At 43.9% G+C, this 22314-nt stretch overlaps 1 protein-coding gene across 6 annotated transcripts in view; it reads right to left on the bottom strand.

The window, feature by feature from the left end:
* The window catches only part of PAXIP1 (PAX interacting protein 1), a 71702-nt gene extending 53250 nt beyond the window's left edge, over positions 1-18452 (bottom strand). Inside the window, exons 1-5 of one of the 6 annotated variants that reach the window (XM_070077269.2) lie at positions 17901-18011; positions 13733-13867; positions 8503-8546; positions 6279-6342; positions 1613-1776 (exon numbers count right to left, since the gene is read on the bottom strand). In XM_070077269.2, the coding sequence (XP_069933370.2) occupies positions 1613-1645 (33 nt within the window). In that variant the 5' untranslated portion in view covers positions 1646-1776; positions 6279-6342; positions 8503-8546; positions 13733-13867; positions 17901-18011. Of the gene's footprint in view, positions 1-1612; positions 1777-6278; positions 6343-8478; positions 8547-13732; positions 13868-17900; positions 18167-18212 lie in introns of those variants that run through there. The other 5 variants (XM_089336888.1, XM_070077268.2, XM_089336889.1 and 2 more) reach the window with 5 other exon arrangements.
* Between the last annotated feature and the right edge of the window lie 3862 nt (positions 18453-22314).

Raw genomic sequence — 22314 nt, 5'->3', positions numbered from 1 at the left:
GATAAATAGCATGTTAATTACTTTTTAATCGCTAGCATGCAGCTTGCCAATAATCTAACATTCTATATCTACACTCACCTTTACAAATATTTCTAGAAATTATTTTATATTCTATATTATGCCAGGAATACTAACAAGAACAAATTAATTTTCTAAAATCACTTTTAAGATCATTATTTTATATCTTTAGTAAGCTAATGTCACATTTCAGAAATTGGACAAGGTTATTTTTATTAAAGGCTTTCACAAAAACATTTATACCCTGTAGGATTTGGAAAGTTGAGATTTAATTATATGATAATATGTATTAATCCAATGAATCAGTATATAAATCCTTATTAAAAATGAAATTAAAAGCCATAATGTAGCTATGCCTTTATTACCAAGATTTGGCTATACATCAGTTAAATATTATTTCATTTTACTGACTGCAGTGCATCTAGTCCTATGCCTTATTTGGCCCACATCATAGGTGTACACCTCAACACGGTACACAATATATTGTTGTGGAAAGAACATCAGATTGAGAGGAACGGAGGAGACCAGAAATTACTAAGATGTCTCCAATAACTAGCTTATTTCAACTTGCAAAACTTCCCTGACCCAGATTCTTCATTTATATATGCCTGGATATGATGACTTCAAAACTCCATACCCATTCATTTAATGAATCTGCATCAATAGAATAGTTAAGAATGCTCTTTCCACACCAAAATGTTAACAATAGTTACCTAATGGTAATAGGATTATGGGGACATTTTTATACTTTTCTGTATTTTCCAAATTTTCAAAAGCATTAGTTTTATAATTGGGGAGCATGCTTTTCTTTTTTTTTTTTAAAGCCACCTTTCTAAAGTACGAATCTTATCATGTTGGCTAATAAAACTTTGACAGCTCCTCAGTGCTCTAAGGCTAAACTCCAGAAACCATAACACAGTGCCAAGGCCCTTCCTGGTCTGTGTGGCTCCTGATCTCCTGTTCATTAGTGCGACTCCCATGTGCACCTTGAACTCTAGCGGTATTTAAATTCATTCCTTAAACCCTCTAAGCTCTCCCCATGCCCAGACCTCTCCACCACTTGGCAACTCCTCCTCAAGATTCAATTCAGGAATCATTAGCACTATAGCCCCCAACAAACTACAGAAATCTAAACACCTCTCACACTCTAGAACTACATGCCAGCTGGGCTTCCTCCCAACCCCCATGCTACAGGTAACTAAGACCAGAGGACCAGAATTTGTTTTCTGTTCCTCCAGGAATAAATGTTTCCCTTTAAACCAATCAGGAACAGCCTCCCGCTCCTTAAGGTCTCACCATCCCCATAAGACATTTTCTTGATTCTAGCTTGTAGGATTTCCTCCTTGACCAGTCTTGGTTACAAATTATACCAATACTTATTAAAGACTAGAGTCTTACATAAGAATTATATCCTAAACTTCTTTGGTATCTTTCACAGTACCTAGAACAGTGCAAGGCACATGGGTAGGCAGTCAAGAAATATTTGTTGATTGAGATACAGAATGGAAAGGACTTTTATTTTTAGGCTTCTGGATTTACATTATGACCTGGCTAGGCTCTCCATTAGACTCTTGACCTATTCCCCGAAACCTACCCAGCACATTACAACAGAGGCCTCAGCCTGCATCAATACCGGCTCAGAAGAAGGCAGATGATCTCTGTGCTTCCCAACTTCTGCTGGCACAAGCTCCCTTCCCTACCTCTCCCTGGGAGAGCTCTGGAAGACTCCAACAAAGAGCTCCAGCTTGTATGAACACCCTGACGGGAAAAGACAGAAGGTCACTGAGAACCACCAAGCAAACAGTCCTTTTGTAAGGTGGGGTCCTGCCTGATGTGTGCACAGGTGTTGCAGGGTACAGAAAAGATGCAGATACCTCCAAGTCTCCAATCAGTGCAGAGACTAACCATCATGACAGCTCCCTCCTGTTTCTGTACCTGGTACCCACTTTCATTTTTTGCACATTACAACATACCATATTTATTCACATCTGTCTCCTAACCTGCATGTTTACTGAGAGAGAAATTGTACCTTAATTAATTTGTACCCCTTTGCATTGTTCCTGTCCCAAAGGAAGCACTCATCAAGGATTTGTTGAACCAAAGCCCCTTGGCTGTACATTCAACATATTTAATTTATTGTAAAACCAAAATTAACATTTTTCAGCAACAAAAATATACTTTTCTTAAACTAAAATTTCCAGGGTTTTTTTCATAAGAGCTACTTTCAAATAGTCTTCCCATTCATATTTGAGTAATCTTTCTGAACTTAAAGAAGGGCCTTTTATTTTAGCCCATGACACACTGGAATTTCAATTCATCATAGTAAGTGATGAACTGTGATACTAAGTATAGTAAGTAATCCACAAAGACGATACTGATTCTAGATTCTGATTTTTCTTACCTAACATATTTGCTACAAGGATGTAAAGTACTGCCAAACATCCTGATAAATTCACCTTTTGTCCACCATACACCCAAGATCTATTTAGGCCAATATGCCTATATGATATTCAGTCAATATTCTTATTTCACTTTCTATCAGCCTTTTTCTCTTCCACTCCAAGGTCACGGAATAGGACTAAGGAAACGTGAAACTCTGCACAACTATCTGCAAATCTGTTTTAAACTTTTACCTGGGACAATGTTATTTCCCAGTAATATAAGTAAAAATAATGGGCCAGTGCCACGGCATAGCAGGTTAAGTCACCACCTGCAGTGGGCGAAGACCCTGCCTTCAGCGCTGGCATACCATGAGCACTGGTTCAAGTCCCAGCTGCTCCATTCTGATCCAGACCCCTGCTAACGTGCCTGGGAAAGCAGTGGAAGATGGCCCAAGTGCTTAGGTCCCTGTGCCCACATGGGAGACCAAGATGTTGTTTCAGGTTCCAAGCTCTGGCCTGGCCCAGCCCTGGCATTGCAGCCATCTGGAGTAGTGAACCAGTGGATGGAAGAGTTTTTTCTCTCTCTCTCTTTCTCTCTCTCCTTCTCTCTGTAACTCTACCTTTCAAATGAATAAAATTTTTAAAAATAAAAATGATTAGGTTTGACTTCATTCTTGGTTTCTGAAATTAAAATCCAACTCTTCCAGTTTCATCTTTCTCTACTTTCAAGCCCCTCCTGCTTGCAAATCTCCTTACTTATATATGCCACCCAAGGCTCTATTCTTGGTTATCTCTATCTCTCTACTAATGCTCTAAAGGAATTTTCTTCAACCCATATTATCTTCAAGTTTCCTCACTTGAATACCTTATCAACACCCCAATAACCAATAACCTCTTCCCTCACAAATTGGGTTCCCCTCCAGAACCCACTCCTATCAGTGTTGCTCCCACTTTACTGGCATTCCTAATCAGAAGCCAGACAGATCTCTGGCCTGATTTCCAGAGGCAGGCATGCACCCTGGGACCTGTCACAGAGGGGAGCACAAGGAGTGCTGGCTTCAAGTCACCAAGGCTTGCTGAGTAGTTCCATGTCATATCTGCTAATCTGAATACAAATCATCTCAAATCTAGAATATGGCAACTATGCAGCTTGCCAAAATTCCAATCTCTACCCTACCCTAATCTGATACTGCTTTACTTCAAACTATTACAAATGTCTAATTTTTTTGTTTTCCAAATTTTCTAATTATATAATCCCAAATTAAACATGTAAGGAAAGAAGCATCCTACTGCTACATTACAAAGTCCAAACTTATCTAATGAGTTTAAGGTTGTCTATTTTCTCCAGCCATCTACCAACCCAATCATTTTTTCCTTTGTACCCAGACACATAAACCTTATTTCTGAGAACCATCTCCTCATAACTGGCCTCTTGGTATTCTCACCTTCTCCCTCAACCTTGCTTTATTTGTCCTCCTTGCCTTCCTCCCTTTTACAATTCCACCTGTTCTTCTATAGACACGGTCAGATCTCATACCCTCCTTCAAGATCCACCTCGGCTTGTAGCCCAGACTGATGCCCTCCTTTCTACACTCATGCATTCATACCTGTGCCACCCAACTCAGCATATAATATGGAACATGCCATGTACATGACAGCCTCATTACATGTACAGCAATCTAGTACATGTTATTATAAACTTCATTGAACAGTTTTTTCTTTCCAAGACTAAAATTATTCTCTAGTGTAAACTCACAGTTAACCTAATTACCTAATTTAAAGCCTGTCATCATCTTACACTCTCACATATGTTTGATCTTCTTACTTATTTCTGCAAGTCCAGTCCAGTAAACCTCATGTCACTGTGACCTCAATCTTGGGAAAATGGCCACTGGGCTTCCCTGACCTATCCCAACCCAGCACAACCTTCCACTCCCTTTTCTTATTCCATTTGAACCTTTCTGAATGAACAGTGGGCTGAGTCTGAAACCCAGAAACCCAATCAATGCAAATAAAATTAATTGAAAAGTTTACACTGTAGCCAAAGTGTACTATTTCTGCATAAGCAGTAATACGAAGAAAGTGTTTTCAGCTTTAAAACTTTCCTGATATGCTGACTGTAAATTTGGAACATACAGAGAAGTATAAGGAAAATAAAAATTACAGTAATCATTGCACCCAGCATTGAAAGGTTTTCATTTAAAACAACTTCAAAGATTATAACGTATATATACATTTGTAATCGAGTTTTAAAAACACTGAAAAATAGAAATACTGACAAAATTCCTACTAAAATATAAAATAGCCAATTTTTCTTTATTAAAGGTCTCCATCAAACTGACAGCAAAAACAAAAAGAAAAAAAAAACAGGGTTTTATAATTATAAGAGGTTCCAAAATTTACAAGACACAGAAACGAAACATAGTAGCCACAGATAATCTACTTACTTAATGTTGGACAAGAAGGGATCAAATTCAGGCTGGCAATATCATGGGTACTAAAAGTTGAGTCTGGCCAACAGTCTAACAAAGTTAAACCAAATATTACCACTTCCCTAATCCTCTATCCCAAAGGTGTAAGGAGAAAACGAGACAGTAACCAAACTCTTTTTCCATCTCACCACCTCACTGTGTCTTGGATATGCCTCCTCAAAGGCTTGTGTAGCAATGGAAGACTGAATATTTTCTCAAAGTGCCACTACCTCAGAGCCCCAAAATGACCAAGTAGGACTAAGCCGATCAGGTCAAATGAAATACGTGCAACCTCTGTTATATCTTTTCCTGTCTACTGACCAATCATTCTAAACAAACTATTCCATGTAATTTTAAAACACGTTTAAGTAATAACAATTTATTTTCTTTTAAGAATTTTTATTATGGTTTTGGGTTTTTCTTAGCTAGAGGATACAAGACTAAAATACAACAAAGAAATACTATTCATTTAGCTCACTCTCCCAAATTAATCACTGTTAATATTGTAGCCCTACCTTTTAGATATACCCTAACATGTATGGCTGTGTAATACTGTAAATATATCCTACTTTTTTGCTACAAAAATGTTTCCCAGTCTTTATATATTTTCATAAAACAATTAAAACATGGCTGTGTAGCTAGACTACTGTATATGTATATAAGTTTCTTAAACATTTCCTAACAGTGGATGATCTCATGGTTTCCAATTTTATCCTTTTACAATAATGCTGAGAACACCTTTATGCATCAATATGCCCTTATTCCTTATCAACTTAGAATAAATTTCCAAACATAAGACAACTGCAAGTGAAAACAGAATGAGTATTTTAAGGTTCCTGATACTGCAAAACTTTTCTAGAAAACCGTTAAACTGACTTACACACCTGCAAGAAATGAGTATGAAAGTTTGTCTCCAGGAACTCCTCCAGCATTAAAAAGTGTTATAAATCTGCTGAGCCAAAGACTCCTATCTCACTGCTATTAAAATATTCATACCTCTGATTATAAAATTTATCAAGTGTTTATTATTTATAAATCCTCTTTATAAGTCATAAATTCATTTCTCTGCCTTACTGCTAAAGCTCCCTTTTTTTCTTATTGCTCCGTAAGAACCCTTTATTTATTAAGAAAATTATTTGAATATAAATTTGAGTTTTCCTTGTCATCTTTTAATTTCATTTTTAATATTTTTTCATATTCAACATTTAAATCTCTATAATTTCTTTATAAAGACCATTGGCATGCTTAAAAAAATGTAAATCTTAAAAGCATGGATATTTAAATTATTGTGTGTCATGAGTCATACTGAATATAGTCACTTTAGTAACTAGCTTCTCTAAAACTGGTTAATACATTATAAATCCAATCTGAATGTAAACAATACAAGACTAACTATAACCATGCTTACCTGAGAAAGGCAGGCAGTGATTCCAAAAAAAATCTGACATGACTCTGGAGAAAAACCATTTACTCTGTTTCATAGTTATTAAGATTACAATGAAATAAGATTAGTGCAACCTGTACTTCACTACAGACACACTCTATTTGCCTGCTTAGATACCACCCCAACCCCTTCAGGAGAGAGACAGACTTAAGACGACCAAAGAAGAGGGCAGGGCAGACTGGACTAGAGAGACATGGAAAATACAGAAAGAACTGCGTAATTTTTTGTAAAGCACATTTAAAATTCAATGTCTCCATTTATATCATTAAATGGGAATAATTACTCATGGGGGAAAATATTTGACCTCTGATGGCCAGTTAATCATATACACTTATATAAACACATACATGCATATACACATATATACAGAGTACAGCAATTATTTTAAAATCAAATTTAAAATGTCTTGTCTGCTTTAGAATGAAAATTAATGTAATTAACTTCTAAAAATTCTTCATAGAAGAGCTGAAACACTAGTTTTATTATCACCATTAACTTTGTGAACTCAGGCAAGATAATTCTGAGCCTGTTTCCTTTTTTAAAACAAGGGCTAGAATATATGATTTCCAAGATCATCCTTCCTAGTTCTAAAGCTCTGATTTCTAAAATTCAAAGTAATACTGAGAACTTCCTATGTGCCCAGCACCAAGCATGTGGCTAACCACGAGGCAGACATGATTTTGATGTGTCCTTATTTTATAATCTATCCAAAGCAACCACAATGGACTTTAAAAAAAAAAAAAAATTGAAAGTGTCAAGACTTCAAAATGGGTTCAAATATTAATTCTCTTTCCCTATAGGATAATAGTATAATTACTTAGAATTTTAAGAAACATACCAGATTGAAACTATCATAATTCTGAAGTCTTCTGTACATCTATACAGACTTAACTCAGAAATACTGGATCCTTCCTTGGCTGTAATAAACTCTATAGACCCCAATATGAAGCCCTCAAGATCTGTTGTCATCTTCCTACCTTAGCTCAGAGAATTTCTGCTTCCAAAAACTTGGGGAAACATTAGCAAAGGCCAAGCTCAGCATGTACTGTCTACCAGAGAGTTTTGGGGTTCTCTTTTCTGGTCCTTTAGGCTTTTTTGGATAGGCAAGAGCTCAAAGGAGATGACAGCTTAAGGAAGTCTGCAACGAGTAAATCAACCCAGATGGAATAACGGGCTTCTTAGCTTCAAAAATCCCAATCTCCTCTCCCCCTCTCCAGTAATATGTTTATAAAGAAAACCAAAACCAAATTGAAAAAAAAAAAGTAGGAATAGCTTTCATTTTTTTAGACAGTGAATGAGCATCTAAGGGAGTTGCTAAAGTGCTGCACATCCTGCAGAAAAGGATGCTTTCTCTGTTTATGTGAAGTCCTCTATAAATACTTCATTACAGCAAGAGTCCTTCCATCTGTATTGGCTTAATAGGAAGTGCATTCAAAGGAACTGCCTGGCATCACTATGAAATAAAATGGGGTGAATGACATAATCTCTTGCCGATGCCTCAAACTTTATTATAACTGCATGACATTAGGTACTGTTGAAAGTACACAAGCAGGTCGTTGCTTGGATCGATCTCCAGTGACATTTCATCCTGTAAGGGTGAAGCAGCGCCATCAGGGCTGGAAGAGCAAACAGCCTCCCTGGACCAGATGCAACACCTCTTTTCTGACACCTGACAGAGTGCTTCACACACAAGCAATGCTGCATGACAAATGCAGGCATGCAAGGAAGTTTCCTAAGGGCCGAATGTCTTCCTCACTGCTCAACTTCCAGTTCCCAACCCACAGCCAGTGCTGAAATGTGCTCTGAATAAACTCCCTATCCAGTGTAATTTAAAAACATTCACAATGCATGCTAGAAAATGAAAACATTCTCCTCATAATCTCTTCTATTCTTCAAATAATTCGCAATCTGGTTCACACAGACCCAGAATTTTAGAAATATTCTTCATCTAGCTACACACCACGTAAACTGAAAAGAACCAGAACTCGGGCCTCCAGCTCGTCCCCCTTTTCACACAGGTAATGACAAGGATCACTGTGTAACACCTGAAACAGGATGGAAAGTAGTAGGGGTTGACAGTGTAGACAAAACAATTTGCTTTAATAAATGAATCCACTTTTCACTCAAAACTATTTTAATCCAAAACCCAGTTACCCTTCCCCACCTGTCCACCCCAACAAAAGGATACGGCAGAAGAGCTCCACACTGAACGGACAAAATCACCCAAGAAGGCTGAAAAAGAAAAGATTAACTCAAATTAAAAACCATGATCCATTTATAATCAAAATGACATTATTTTACTAGAGTTGCTTCCATAAATGAAAAGACTGTTATAAATGATTACAGAACATCAGGTTACAAGTATGAGTATTCAAGATATCATAATCAAACATTAGTTATTAATGTTCAAACTGAAAAACCAAATGAAATGCTACTGTATTTTTTTTTTTTTTTTTTGACAGGCAGAGTAGACAGTGAGAGAGAGAGAGAGAGACAGGGAGAGAAATGTCTTCCTTTTTCCGTTGGTTCACCCCCCAATGTCCGCTGTGGTCAGCGCGCTGTGGCAGGTGCACCACGCTGATCCAAAGCAAAGAGCCAGGTGCTGCTCCTGGTTTCCCATGCTGGTGCAGGGCCCAAGGACTTGGGCCATCCTCCACTGCACTCCTGGGCCATAGCAGAGAGCTGGAATGGAAGAAGAGCAACCTGGACAGAATCCGGCACCCTGACTGGGACTAGAACCCGGGGTGCCTGCGCTGCAGGCGGAGGATTAGTCTACTGAGCCGTGGTGCCGGCCGCTACTGTATGTTTTAAAAATTATATAGAGACATTTAAAATCCAGGTTTACACACTGAATAACTGGTTACTTCCCAACTAGAGGGGCAGAGGACTGATATCCATTCTGCCACCCACTACCACCCCATCAGAGTGTAATTAGCCCCTCACCTGTTCTCTTCTTGAACTCTACTTCAAGTCTAAATTCATGAGTTTATTCTTTAGTGAAACCAAATATATATATATATATATATATATATATGTATAAAGACATAATGTCTGTGAACCTTAACAATTACTTCTAACTGGTAGCTTTTTTTTTTTTTTTTTGACAGGCAGAGTGGACAGTGAGAGAGAGAGACAGAGAGAAAGGTCTTCCTTTGCCGTTGGTTCACCCTCCAATGGCCGCCGCGGCTGGTGCGCTGCGGCTGGCGCACCGCGCTGATCCGATGGCAGGAGCCAGGTGCTTTTCCTGGTCTCCCATGGGGTGCAGGGCCCAAGCACCTGGGCCATCCTCCACTGCACTCCCAGGCCACAGCAGAGGGCTGGCCTGGAAGAGGGGCAACCGGGACAGAATCCGGCGCCCCGACCGGGACTAGAACCCGGTGTGCCGGCGCCGCTAGGCGGAGGATTAGCCTAGTGAGCCGCAGCGCCGACCTGGTAGCTTTTTTATGAATTCCAAAACTCAGATTGATTAATTACTACTATCTGGGTAACGTTTATTTTTGAAAAATTATCTCATCTTATATTTCCATACTTTATTTTCACAACACTAACCTCTATCCTGATAGTTCTAGTTCACAAAATGACTCTAAAAATACAGTAATGCTCCCATTTAGCCCACTGACTTCCAGAAATTTTAGTTACCTGAAATATTATTCAAAATCAACTAATTCATCAAATATCTATTAAGAATCTTTTTTGTGGGGGCCAGCACAGTGGCATAGTCAGTAAAGCTGCTGCCTGCAGCACCAGCATCCCATATGAGAGCAGGTTTGAGTCCCGGCTGCTCCACTTCCCATCCAGCCCCCTGCTAATGCTCCTGCGAAAGCAGTGGAAGATGGTTCAAGTGCTTGGGCCCTTGCACCCACATGGGAGACCCAAAAGAAGCTCATGGCTCCTGGTTTCAGCCTGGCCCAGCCCTGGCCAATGCACCATTTTGGGAGTGAACCAATGGATGGAAGAGTCTCTCTCTCTCTCTGCCTCTCTCTCTTTGTAACTCTGCCTTTCAAAAAAATAAATAAATCCTTAAAAGAAAAATAATCTACTTTGCACCAAGATGGTATGAGGGTTTGGGGATATAACAATGAACAAAAGATACACAGTTTTTGTTCTCACACAACTTACAGTCCAACCTAATGAGTTTCAAACTATTTTGTCACGTATACCATACTGGACAACCAAGTGCTCCCCTTATCATTTGTTTATCTCAGCATAGTTTAAATAAGCATATTTTCTACAAAAGAATAGAAATATTGAACACTATAAGATAAAATACAGTAGCTTTATCTGGGATAATTATTTCATGATGATTTTATATTTTTACCAAAGGTTTTAACTAACTTATTGGATAAAGTGTACCAAACCTTCAAGAAAGCACTTAATGCTTCTGTCATGTACATCAACACATTTTTTTGATAGTCTTGGTTAAAGGATGTAATCTGCATTAGTTTTGTCTCTAATAATTCTGAACTTCTTCATATGGGCCAAGTTTTATTCTCTACAGCGATACCCAGCAGCCCTCAGAGCCCCAGGTTCTCTGAGCACTTAGGGAGGATTCCCTAGAAGCAGATTTCCAGTTGTGCTTTTGTCCCATGTCCAGGAAGACGGCCCCAGAGCAGGGGTAATGCACAGAGAAACCAGACTGAGTGAAGGCATGACTCTGCTGATGTAACTGGGAGAGGACTCTCACGACCACAGCTGGGTTCTCAGGCAGAGCGTCAGGAAGGACCGAGCTGGACAGGCAACCCCTTACAAACACCCAGGCAGTATATACCCTAGGAATACACCTCTGGAGTTTGGCAGCAGATTTCAGTTTAAAGATTGCTAGGGTAACTATCATAATGTCCAGTCCAAACATAGCAGAATCACCCTAAAGCTCTCATTCAGTAAGTCTAGGTAAAATAATGCAGTTAAGAAGTAGGACACACTAATGAAGTAGAAATAGAGAACTATAAAATCCAAGCAATAAGGATTTGTTTTTCCCACAGGCAAAGAATAATATATAAAAATAAACCCACAAGTCAGCATAATTAACATTTCCAATGATGCCCTAAGGCCACTGAGAAAAATACTCCCATTAAAAAAATTATTTTGAAAGTTTTAGTGCCTAAAGAAGCAAATTTAAATATCTACAATATCGAAATATGTAAATGATTGGTAAACTGTCACCGTGCACAAGGATGCCTTCTTTTTAAAATACACTGTCAAGTTTAATATCAACATAAAGGCCAAGGGATATGCCCCTAGGGAATCATGCTTCAGCTTGACTCAGACTCAACTACTAGCAGCAGTATCCAAAATAACACAGGCCTGTGAGGTTCAGACTAAGATATTAGGGTCGCCCATATCTCAAGAGTAAATACAAACTGCTGGATCAGCTCTGAAAAATCCCATCACCCTATACTGTCACAGGATGGTCCCTGGACAATACAGGTGCTGCCACAAATTACAGGCAGGCTGGAATGCTGAAATAGGTACAGACGAAATATGTCTGGCCTTCATTTTGAAATACTATAACCAAAGGCAAGAACAATGAGATGGAGATTTAGTAGAGTGACAAAGTAGTGATAACTATAGAGACTGATAACTGTAGAAGTTACGGGTATTTTTATGCAACCTTTTATATACTGACTTTGCCAGGAATACAATTAATGTGTAAAATGAAAGAAGACTGCTTTGGTTAGCTCAGAACTTTACCAAGGATTGATCACCATTCTGAATTGTCACCTCACAGCTGGCAACTCCTCTTGTGGGATATGAGCCTCAATCTGCATTTGTAGCAGTCATATTCAGTGATTCTATATAGCAACACCTGACAATTTCGTTCTATGCTTTAAAGTATCCACATATTTACTGGTATTTCCTTTTATTATTCCTTTACATTTCAGTTTGGCCAATTTTTATATATTATATATTTTTACATATACAGGTGTGTGCGTGTTTGTGTAGATACATATATACTCATACATGCACACAAATATATATATACATATACACACACATATATATTTTAAATCATATAAATTAACTTGCATATAACTTTTAAAAAAACAAATGGTGTGATCAAAATATTTATTGTCAAAGGGGGTTTGGAGCCAGAAAGGTTTAAGACCACTGCTGTGGTGGTCTGGCAATAATGACCAAAGCCTGAAAATGCATTAAGTTACCCTATCACTATGAAATCTGCATGGGATATGCAAAGTCACTTTAATGAGACAATAGTTCCAGGCTATGGTCTGAAAGAAAGCTTGTAGGAAGAGGAAGGAACTGAAATGTCAAGGGACCTTATTCATCTGGCAACTTTGCACCTAAAGCACAGCTTTTGCAGATTCTGCGAGGAGCTACACTGAAACTCCAATATATTACTTTCAAGATATGTACATGGCAGGTTAAGCCTCCACCCATGTCACTGGCATACCATAAAGGCGTCAGTTTGAGTCTCAGCTGCTCTACTTCTAATCCAGCTCTCTGTTAATGGCCTGGGAAAGCACTGGAAGATGGCCCAAGTGCTTGGGCCCCGGCACCCATGTGGGAGACCCAGAAGAAGCTCCTGGTTCCTGGCTTCAGACTGGCACAGCTCTGGCTGTTGCAGCAATCTGGGGAGTGAACCAGTGGATGGAAGATCTCTCTCAGTCTCTGTCTCTCTCTCCCTGACTCTCCCTTTCTGTCTGTAACTCTGCTTCTCAAATGAAAATAAGTAAATCTTTTTTTTTTTTTTTTTTTTGACAGGCAGAGTAAGACAGTGAGAGACAGAGAGAAAGGTCTTCCTTTTTCCGTTGGTTCACCCCTCAAATGTCCGCTACTTCTGGCGCGCTGCACCGATCTAAAACCAGGAGCCAGGTGCTTCCTTCTGGTCTCCCATGCGGGTACAGGGCCCAAGCACTTGGGCCATCCTCCACTGCACTCCCGGGCCACAGCAGAGAGCTGGACTGGAAGAGGAGCAACCGGGACAGAATTCAGTGCCCCAGCCGGGACTAGAACCCGGGGTGCTGGCGACGTAGGCGGAGGATTAGCCAAGTGAGCAGCAGCGCCGGCCAGTAAATATTTTTTTTTTTTTTTTTTGACAGGCAGAGTGGACAGTGAGAGAGACAGATGGCCACCGTGGCCGGCGCGCTACGGCCAGCCCATCGCGCTGATCCGAAGCCAGGAGCCAGGTGCTTCTCCTGGTCTCCCATGCGGGTGCGGGCCCAAGGACCTGGGCCATCCTCCACTGCACTCCCGGGCCACAGCAGAGAGCTGGCCTGGAAGAGGGGCAACCGGGACAGAATCCGGTGCCCTGACTGGGACTAGAACCCGGTGTGCCGGCGCCGCAAGGCGGAGGATTAGCCTAGTGAGCCGCGGCGCCAGCCCAGTAAAATCTTCTTAAAAAAAAAAAAAAAATGTACATGATAAAGAAATGCAGAATTAATTAATTTACTACTGACCTTAACCACAGGTAAGTCAAAGACTTCCCGAGCTTCTCCAACCTCTGGATTGTCCCCATCCTCTGAAATTATGTGTGAGGCTAATGCATTGTAGGAGACTTCCTTGGCTTTTCCAGCTTTCAGAAGCTGAATAACCTAAAAAGCAAAAATATCCAAGTTAAAATGGAAAATATCAGGCTACTTTAATTTATAAAAGTAATTATTGGAAAATACACCATATTCCCTGCATAGAATTAACAGCATTTTACTCTGAATAATTTAGGGACGACAACAACAACTACAAAACCAGCAAATCCTAATTCATCAACAAGTAGAGGCTCTTGCAGGCCAGTAGCTAGGTAAGCCCATCCTTGAGACAGAGCTGCACAGACACTCCTGAATCTCCAGCTGAAAGGTAGGGGGCGGGTAGTTTCACTGTAACTGGGGAAACTTTCCAGATGAGGAGATAGTCATATTTGAGTAGAGTCCTTAGAAATGTAGTAACTGTCAGTCAAGCAAAATATATTCATGTGAGCAGGGAACAACATCCAAGTTCTGGGACAAGTCTTTGATACATACGATCAGACCATCAATATTTCTTATGTGTTATAAAAAAAAAAGAAAGTGCAGTTCATTTCCAGCTATCCACATGAGCCAGGGGATAGCACGGAAGTGGCAGATTATATAGGAAGATTATACAGAGAGATTATATAGATGGACGACCACAAAAGAAAGCACTGGGGTGGATCTCAGGAGATCAATAAGGAGGCAACTAACTGCACTAAACAATGTCACTAGGAAGAAGGAAGATGTAAGAAAATTAGCAAGACGTGGTGACTGGAGGGGGTACAGGCCAAGATGGAAATGCTGGGAATTAGGGTACCACACACTGAGGGATGCCAAAGGAAAAGTACAAGGAGGGGACAGCCAGCACAAGCTGTAGTGTGGGCTACACTGCTCTTTGCCGCCATGCCGAACATCTGGCAAGAAGCATCCTTTTATGTAGCAAAGGATTGGTGCTTTCCTGATTGGGTATCCTCAGCATAACAGAACATAGCCAAGGCTCTGAGGGAATGAGATCCCTCCCGGTGTGTAGTGCGCAGGTGAACTGAAGGTTACATACTAGCAATTCTTCAGGCACAGGAAGAGTACTCAACCTGCCAGCAGAGCCAAGGAAGCCGAGGGATGCGCAACAGCAGAGTAATATGCAACTGAAAGTACACAAACATGAATGCGACAGGGTGCCCAGAGAGCTAAAATGAGTGACCTTTAGTATCTTATTGATCAGCAGATACGTACAAGAGAGGCCAGATCTTTGTTTTAGCCCCCTCACTTTTCTTTCTTCCCTTGACCCCCAAGCCTCGTCAGCTTTACACGTCCATGCGACAGACCTACCTACCCCTCTTTTTATTACCTTCCAGTCTGACCCTATTGCCTTTTTATGAGTCCTGAGATTCCACCCTCTCCGCCTCCACAGCTATGCCGCCCCACACCCTTACTGCAGATGCATGCAACCCAGATCCTCCCCTGGCCCTTTATCTTCCTCTATTCCCTTCTCCGCTTCTCACAACAAATTCCCTGAAACCGGCCTAACCTTTTTGCCTTCATTTCCCAATTACTCTTCAACTCTCTGCAGTTGTGCCACTTCCCTCAACACTGAACATCAGCACCACCAACTACTAGAAACTGACTCAATTTTCATGAACTTTGAGGATGCCAAAAGTAATAGCTTCTTTTCAACCTCCATACTACTGAATCTCTAGATTACCAATTGATCTCATGTGGCTCATGTGATCACCCTGATGTATTAAAATTGTACTAAAAATGTATTAAAAATACATTGCTTTTTTCATTCTTCAGCACATACAAAGAAAAGTCTTTCAACTTTTTAACTTCTGTTTACCTTAAGACCTAACCGAAATGGCACCTATCTAATGACATTTCAGTGGTCTTATCCACATCCCAGCAGAGAAACCTGGTCTTGCAGCATCCACCAATGTGTTCAGGTGTGCTCCCTCCTCCAGCAATATGAGGAGTCCTCAAAAACAGCTACCATGTCTTCATTTTATTACACCTGGTACCTAGTCCAAAGCCTGACACGTACTAGATGTTTAATACATGTGAACTTTCAAATCCATGTTTACAACATTCAGAAAACCAGAAATTCTGGCTCTAAAAATTTTTAAAAATATACTATTTGTCGGCCAGCACTGTGGCGTAGCCGGTAAAGCCACCACTTGCAGTGCTGTCATCCCATATAGGTGCCAGTTCGAGTCCTGGCTGTTCCTCTTCCGATCCAGCTGTCTGCTATGGCCTGAGAAAGCAGTGGAAGATGGCCCAAGTCCTTGAGCCCCCTGCACCCACGTGGGAGACCCAGAAGAAGTTCCAGGCTCCTGCCTTTGCATAGGTGCAGCTCCAGTCATTGCGGCCATCTGGGGAGCGAACCATCGGATGGAAGACCTCTCTCTCTCTGCTCTGCCTCCCTGTAACTCTACCTTTCAAATAATAAACAAATCTTCAAAATATATATATACTATTTCAGAAGCCAGTATCGTGGCAGAGCGGCCCAAGCCACTGCCTGTGATGCTGGCAACCCAAATGAGAGTAGGTTTGAGTCCCAGAACTTGTGCCCTTGCCACCCACATGGGAGACCCGGATGGAGTTCCAGATTCTTAGCTTCAGCCAATCCATCCCAAGGCTGTTGCAGCCATTTGAGGAGTGAAGCAGTGGATGGGAAGATCTCTCTGTCTTTCTTGGAAACTGCCTTTCAAATAAATAAATCTTAAAACATATATACTGTTTCTGGCAAAGGGGTTTGCCAAGGACAATTTTAAGCCCCTAGATCTGAGAAACCAGAGTTCTGGTTCAGTTTGTTCCAGGTTTTAAGTAACATTTGGCTCAAGAACCCCCAAAGACCCAAAGTCCTAAAATCAAACAGGAAGGGGAAGGGAGAGAGCGGTGGGCAGTGACTACAGGAAGACACTTCTATCTTACAAGTACTCATTTGGATCACACTGGGTTCAGCACTTGTCTAACTCTTCAGATTCGAAGCCATCAGTGTCTTGACCCTAGTTACAGAGGAAAAAGCATCCAAGGGAGTTTAGTTTCTAAGAAGCCCAGTATAAGGCTTTAGCAGGCCAAGGCCAATCAGCCTTCCACAAGTCTTCCGGTAGGAGCCAAGTTTATCGCTCAATAGTTGTGTCCCCCACCCAATGCCTAAATTCTGATCATTCGGCATCCCTGCAGGGTCAGCCCTGCTGATGGGACACCCAAAGCAACATAACTGCCCCCTGAAACTTCCGAAAGGAAGTGGTCTGAAGACTGACCTGGAGGTAATACTCAACTAGGAGCCATTCCTACCATGGACGAGCAACAGCCCGATGATTAAACAGATAATATTACTTAGGAGAACCCACACTACCCTCCGGCGTGTGAGAAAATGAAAATGCTCAAAGCGATCGCATTACCAGGGTATCTTCCACACTTCTGGTATAATTCACCAGATTAGGAAAATCAAGGACTAGCAACGCCGGCCCCCACATGTGAGGACGCAGGCTGCTGCGTGCCGTGAGCGCTCTCAGCACCGCACAGGACTGGAGCTGCCTGGCAGAAAGCTACACCGCCCAGGAGCCCCTGTCCTCACCTGTCTCCTAGTGCACCCTCAAACCAGCTCGCCTCAAGCTAAGACCACAGAGGCGGCCAGGGTGAGGATGCACTGCAAAGTGGACTACGCTCCCCAGAGAGGCACAGGACACCCAGGGCCGAGGCGGCGGCCGAGCACGGGGCTCCCCCCGCCCCAAAAGGACACTGCTCCAGGCAGGTGGGAGACTGGGACGATCAGCACCGCGGCGCCAAGCCCGGGCTAGGGGTTCTGGGATTGGAGCGGGGGCAACCCCCGCCGGGGCCGGCGGCCGCACGAGGGGCCGAGGCCAAAGCCCCTCCGTCCCCCCGTCCCCTCCCCCCACACCCCCGCCGCAGGCCCCCGTCCCCTCCCCCTCGGCCGCACAGGGCCCAAGCCGGCGCCTCGCTGCCCCCTGCCCCCTGCCCCCGGCGCAGCCAAGGCCGGCGGCCCTCGGCGGGACCTCTGCGGGCCCGACGTTCAGCGCCCGGGCGCGCGCGCCCGCGGCGGAGCGGGGACGGGACGGGGACGCGGACGCAGAAGGAGGCCACGGCGGCGCGGGCGCGGTACCTGCGGGTCGATGTCGCCCACCGCGTAATACTTGACCTCCCTGAACATCTCCTCAGGAACTTTGGGAGCCTGGTCCGACATGATCGCGGCAGCCCGGAAAGGCTCCGCAGCGGCGCCCGGCCCCGCCCACCCACCCACCCCCGGCCCCCGCGCGGCCCGCAGCAGCCGGTACCCCCACTCGCTCCACCAACGGCCCGGCCCGCGCGGCCCCGGCCCGGTCCAGCGAATCGGGGCCCGCTCCCCCGCCCTCCGCGCCCCCGCCCGCGCCGAGCGCCCGAAGCGCGGGAGCCGCGCGCGCCCTGCGGGACGCACCACCTCGCCCTGGCCGCCGAGGGGAAGCTGCGAGAAGCTGCCTGGCAGCCGCGCCGCCCAGGGCCTCCGCCGCAGTTCGCAGCTCTGGGGGTGACGGCATCCTAGAGCCCGTTCTACAGACGGGAGGTCCGTGACCGCCACTCTCCAATAAGGGGTCCCGGGGACGTGGGGATGCCCGCCTTCCCTCCCCCCCCGGGATGAGCTGGAGTGAGCCAGTCCGGGGAAAGAAGGGAATGGGGCGGCCCCTCCCGTCACCACACGCGGCCGCTCCGGGCGGCGCATGCGTGCACCCAGAGGGGCGGGGCCACGGGGCTAGTGGCTGGGTTGGGGGCAGGAGCGGAGTCGCGCGGCGGTCTGTGGCCTGCCCGGTTCCCTGTGGTGCCGGGAGCTCGTCTGGACCTAGGGTGATGCCTCAACCGCTCGCGGCCAGGGCTAGGCTGTGCGGGCCCGAGTTCCCTCAGGCACGGGGTTCCGGAGGCCGGGCGCTCCCGGGAGGCGCATCCCAGCTGCGGGTAAAGAGGGCTTGGGCCTGCAGGGCGAGGGCGGCCGGGTGGCGTCTCGCGCGGGCTCTGTCAGAGCGCGCTGGCAGTCCGTCAGCTCCGCTGTGCCCCGACGCAGGCTCCGGTGCTGATGGCGTCGGTCGATGCTGGAGAGAAATTCTAGAACTCAGACCCCCGGGTGTGGGGCGCCAGTCACCCCAGGGGGAAACGGCCGCGAGCCCCCGAAAGCGCAGCGCGAGACGGGGAAGACTGGATGTGATGATTTTAGTGATCCTCTGTGTGTTACAGCTAATCCCTTCCTTTCCCAGCCATAACCGCACCGTACCGAGTGGCTTCGTGTTCATCTCCCCGAGACAGCTTTATGCTAAAAGGCCATGATGGTGGGTGCAGGCTTTCCGCTGTCCCAACAAACCAGAAAATTGGTTTTTTTAAATGTCTTTCAAACGTAAGGTCCCCCACTAAAAGTTGGTGTGGTTCATTGATGAGCATGCAGTGTATACTGGCTTTGTTAATCAGATGATTACGGTTGTCGTTTTCCTTACATTTGCGTATAATAAATGATTTGGGGTAGACAGAAAGAAAGCAGCACACATTAAAATACACATAATATTTTATCCCTAATGTTTTCTGGTCTTTTTTTTTTTTTTGAAGATTTATTTATTTATCCAAAAGAGTTACAGAGAGAGAGAGAGAGGTCTTCCATCCACTGGTTCACTCTCCAATTGGCCACAACGGCCGGAGCTGTGCCGATCCGAAGCCAGGAGCTTCTTTCAGGTCTCCCTTACGGGTGCAGGGGCCCAAGGACTTGGGCCATCCTCTACTGCTGTCCCAGGCCATAGCAGAGAGCTGGATTGGAAGTGGAGCAGCCTGGACGCGAACAGGCGCCCATATGGGATGCCTGCCCTGCAGGCCAGGGCTTTACCCTCTATGCCGCAGCGCTGGCCCCAATGTTTTCTGTTTCTTTACCCTTTGCATTTCTCTCACGAACAGTCGGAAACAGCCCTACTCTATGGCTAGGAAATTTCCTTTACAAATAGTAAAATCATGGAGTGCTGGCCTACAGGAATTAACTAAGAAGTTATCATGCATTTTAAGATCTTTATGACATCCCTCTATAATCAGAAAAAAATCTTTGAATTCCCAAGAGTATACTTGATATTGACCATTATACCATTTTATGTTCCGTGTTAAGAAAATGTCAGTGCAATAAACTGTACTTCCAAATATAGAACATATGCCTTTTTATTGGCACGTGTAAGAGAACGCATTCAGCCTTTTGGTTTTCCAAGTTAAACACAAAACTGAGCATGACATTTTATGTTAAAACACTTGAAGCAGACCTCACACAGGTATTGTGTGAGTTAAGAAAGCAATTTGTGGCCGGCGCCTTGGCTCACTAGGCTAATCCTCCGCCTTGCAGCGCCGGGTTCTAGTCCCGGTCGGGGCGCCGGATTCTGTCCCAGTTGCCCCTCTTCCAGGCCAGCTCTCTGCTATGGCCCAGGAGTGCAGTGGAGGATGGCCCAAGTGCTTGGGCCCTGCACCCCATGGGAGACCAGGAGAAGCACCTGGCTCCTGCCTTTGGATAGGCGTGGTGCGCCGGCCGCGGCAGCCGTTGGTGGGTGAACCAACGGCAAAGGAAGACCTTTCTCTCTGTCTCTCTCTTACTGTCCACTCTGCCTGTCCAAAAAAAAAAAAAAAAAAGGCAATTTGTTTAAAAAAAATTTTTTTTTAATAAAGCAGTTTGTAGGGGCAGGCATTTAGCACAGTGGTTAAAACCTTGCCCGGGACGCCTGCATCCTAATCTGACGTGTCTGCTTCCATTCCTGGCACCAGTTCTAATCCTGCTCCCTGATAGTGTGTACCCTGGGAGTCAGCACATGCTGGCTTGAACACCACTCAAGTCCCTGCCACCCACGTGAAAGGCCCAGAACCAGTTCCCAGCTCTTGACTGCAGCTCAGCCCAGCCATGGCTGTTGCAGGCATTTGGGAAATGTGCCAGGAGATGGAAGATACCTATCTCAGGTCTATCAGCCTTTCAGTTAAAATAGAAAAGAAAAAAAGCAGTTTGTAATATTAAGCATGACAGTTTTACCTTCGAGTGCTAGTGGGCACATTGTGGATTTACTGCTATTTAAAATCCCATCAACCTGGGGTCAGTGCTGTGGCTCACTTGGTTTAGCCTCCACCTGCGGCGCCGGCATCCCATATGGGCACTGGGTTCTAATCCCAGTTGCTCTTCTTCCAGTCCAGCTCTCTGCTGTGGCCTGGGAAGGCAGTGGAGGATGGCCCAGGTGCTTGGGCCCCTGCACCAGCATGGGAGACCAGGAAGAAGCACCTGGCTCCTGGCTTCGGATCGGCGTAGGTCTGGCCGTAGCAGACATTTGGGGAGTGAACCAACGGAAGGAAGACCTTTCTGTCTCTCTCACTGTCTACAACTCTACCTGTCAAATAAATATTAATATTAAATATTAAAAAAAATCCCATCAGCCTGTCAGAATTTGTTAAATGTCATAAGCGGGGCAATGTCAGTGTGGTATATACAGTGAGTCTTACAGCACTAGTGTCAGCAAGACTTGGAGGCAGAGTCACACAGAACACTCCTCAGAGTCTCAACAACTACGGCTTCTTGGCCAATAATGGAAAAATCAAAGTTATTTTCACTTGGATAATAGATATTCCCATTAAGTCTAAAAAGTTGACATTCTGAAGTTATGGGGAGAAAAAAGTGTACCAGAGGACTTAAAGGTGACCAACTTGTAAAGGTAAACAGTGAAAATAGCTTTTAGCAGAAGATAAAATGTCCATATGTCTGCACAGATAAATAGGTAATTCGTACTCTTATGACTCAAGATGACCCCCATCAGGGTAATAATACCAGTTCATTAAACAGAAGCTTTGCATTTCTTTTCTATAGCTCATGCATGTGCCACCCCCAAATATAACACTTCTCCCGAGGAGATTCAAAGCACATGAAAAGGATAGAATACTTATGTCAGAGGCACAGGCAGGCTCAAGATCTATGGCAAAAGCAACTGAGAACCCAAAGGACATTGTCAGTGGGCAGGATTGGCCAGTAGTGATTTAGCTATTTCATGTAAAAAAATCTAGAAAGCACAAGAAAGGAAAATGTAAATTACTCCCCCCCCAGTCCTGTACCCATAAGCAACCACTACTGAAATCCTTCCAGACATTGTCATATATTTTAGTTCTTCAGGGTCAGTAATTAATAGGCTCTATGCTTAGTACCCCATTCTTTGTACCAAAATTTAGTTTGGTATTGTTGCACATTTGTTTCCAGTTTTAACAGTTGTGTACAATGCTACAATGAAGAGAGGTAGTTTTAAAACTGCATATAATGTATTGTTCTGTCCTATTCTTTAAGTTAGAACCTGTCCCATATCTCATTTAGCACACTGTATTAGCACACAAGGAGTTAAGAGGACTTAGGTCAGGGATTCTCACTTCTGTAGGTCTCTGGAGACTAGCATGTTTCCATTTCCAGCCACTTCTATTGGCCAGAATCCTGTCTCATGACTAACCGCAAGGGAGGCTGGGTAATGTAGTCTTCCTACCTGTCCAGGAATAAGAAATGGCACTGATGG

Source organism: Oryctolagus cuniculus, chromosome 7 (assembly GCF_051225735.1).
Source record: "Oryctolagus cuniculus isolate XC-2025 breed Fujian yellow rabbit chromosome 7, ASM5122573v1, whole genome shotgun sequence".
NCBI classification, from domain to species: domain Eukaryota; kingdom Metazoa; phylum Chordata; class Mammalia; order Lagomorpha; family Leporidae; genus Oryctolagus; species Oryctolagus cuniculus.
This window is presented reverse-complemented; position numbering and strand designations above follow the sequence as displayed.